This window comes from Procambarus clarkii, chromosome 11 (genome assembly GCF_040958095.1).
Source record: "Procambarus clarkii isolate CNS0578487 chromosome 11, FALCON_Pclarkii_2.0, whole genome shotgun sequence".
Taxonomy (NCBI): domain Eukaryota; kingdom Metazoa; phylum Arthropoda; class Malacostraca; order Decapoda; family Cambaridae; genus Procambarus; species Procambarus clarkii.
Genome location: NC_091160.1, coordinates 48,725,803 through 48,727,954, shown reverse-complemented (window position 1 = coordinate 48,727,954; position 2,152 = coordinate 48,725,803). Strand labels below are relative to the sequence as shown.

The window sequence follows — 2,152 nt, the reverse complement described above, 5'->3', positions numbered from 1 at the left end:
AATCTTTCTATGACATATAAGTGTACAACTAATCTTACTACAACTTATATTACTACAATTACAGCCACAATTAGATCTACTTCTACTTGGATATAACAAGCTGTATTTAAAAAAAATTGAATCTCTGCATTTTGGTTATAAAGTAAAGTTTGATTCTATTGTGAACAAGATTTGTTCTACCACTAATCTTAGTATAATTATTATTAGTTTTTATAATACTAGAATCACTGTAACTACTGCTATGTTACTACTAATATGACTAACTACTTCTGCAACTTTACTACTATTGTAATTCTGCCACTGCTAACGTAACTGCTACTTTGATTACTATTACTACTTCCGCTATTACTACCATTGAGACAATCATTGGTTCTGAAACTGTTGCTACTACAACTATTACCACTACTGAGACGTGCTACAACTGCTACTTTGACTATGACTGTGACTAGTTACTGATGTTAAAAATCACGGTAACGTGTTCCTCTATCTTTGCATTCACTCTTCTCCAGGGAAGGTAAACTCAGCAGTTAGTTTTGGACTGTTTACTTGATGAAAACTTTACAGTTTGTTTCCAGCAATACTTTAATTTATATACGGAATACATAATTTGCTTCAGGTTGTATATTCCTTGCTACAAGGTTTACATATTTAGTTGAAAGTATAGCTATATGGTATAAGTTATACATATTTGGCTTAAGTTGCAAATATTTGGTTATACATTATTTGCCTCGCTATACGTTATTTGGTTTAAGCTGGTCATTACTTCCTCTAAGTTATACCTTATTTAAAACGATATACATTATGTACTTCAAGTTTTACATTACTTGCTTAAAGTTCAGAATTATTTGCTTCAAAATATTCATTATAAGTTTCAGCGTGTAAAGAGTGGACTGATCAGATGCAGGTGGGATGCACAAGTGTAATTAGTGGAAACAAGTACAGGTGGAGGACCCAGGATGGTAGTTGTCTCAGGTAGGTGGTGGAAGTACCTAAGGTCTAGGTTTAAATGGAGTTGGCTTTGAGAGTTTTTCTTCTCAAGTCCGACCAAAGGTCTGCAGGAGGCCTGGTCGACGACCGAACCGCGGGGACGCTAAGCCCCGGAAGCACCTCAAGGTAGCACCACCTAAAGGTAGGTGGGCTCAGATCGCTGGGTGAGGGCAGTCGTCGGGCTGGACACAGTAAGGGAAGGCAGGGTCAGTGTTGAATAGCAAGGATCCTGAGCAGGTCTCAAGGGTGGCTGGATGGAGCCACCGTTGTTAACCAATGGGAGGTTGTTCCTTCCCCGGGGAACGTGGTGTCGACACACAGTATATTACAAGCGGCGCCGACCTCACAGTGACCCAGCTGTAGGTCAAAGGTGGACCCTGAAGGGCAGGTATTATGGAACATCTCGTAAGGTAGTCCCACATCGACACACAAGTAGTACTTGGTGCAGTCATAGGGGTCGGGTGTCTCTGTCCCTGCGGCATAGCAGTAGGCAATACACGGGTCGATGCAACACCCGCGCTTGTCCGCACTGCAGGCCTGCTTCACGCCGTCAAAGTAAGGTCTGTCCGCTGGGCAGTCGAATGGCCCCAAGAAGCTGTCTCCATAGCAAATAAAGTAGCGGTTGCAATTCGTCCGGTCATAGATCTTCTCTAGGTTATTGGTGCATGTTGAATTGCACGCTGGTAGCATGCAGTTTGGTCTACAAGGTGTGGTACCAGAACAATCTACGGCTGTTGGGTTGAAGGATGTACCAGCTGGACAAGACCCAGGAGCGTCCGAGGGCAAGTCGGTCGCCAAACAGAGGTAAAACTGAGTGCAGTTGAGAGGATCCGGTGTAATTGGCGGAGGGGAAGGGCCGCTGCAGTCTGGCTCGCAGACTCCAGCAGCGAGGCCGCAGAGCAGCGCCGCCACCCACGCCACCTGCAGCAGACACGCGCCAGGTTAATGCTCCTGCTGAAACTACAACTAATAAAACTATTCTGACATCTTTACTAGACTCATAAGTCACTGAAAATTTTTATAAGTATTCAAGGATACTGTTGCAATAGTTGTCAGATTTATAATAGTTGTCAGTGTTGTATTAGTTGTTAGTGTTATAATAGTTGTCAATGTTGTAATAGTCGTGGGTGCTGAAGTAGTTGTCTGTGAGAAAATCAATTGGAGC

The 2,152-nt window shown here is 42.9% G+C and overlaps 1 protein-coding gene across 1 annotated transcript; it reads right to left on the bottom strand.

Moving 5' to 3' along the window:
• Nucleotides 1–539: 539 nt before the first annotated feature.
• On the bottom strand, nt 540–1,917 carry LOC138363729 (uncharacterized; the record flags this gene model as incomplete). The annotated part of the gene is made up of 1 exon (XM_069323120.1): nt 540–1,917. A coding segment is annotated over one exon (690 nt), but the record flags the coding sequence as incomplete, so codon positions are not given.
• Nucleotides 1,918–2,152: the final 235 nt, after the last annotated feature.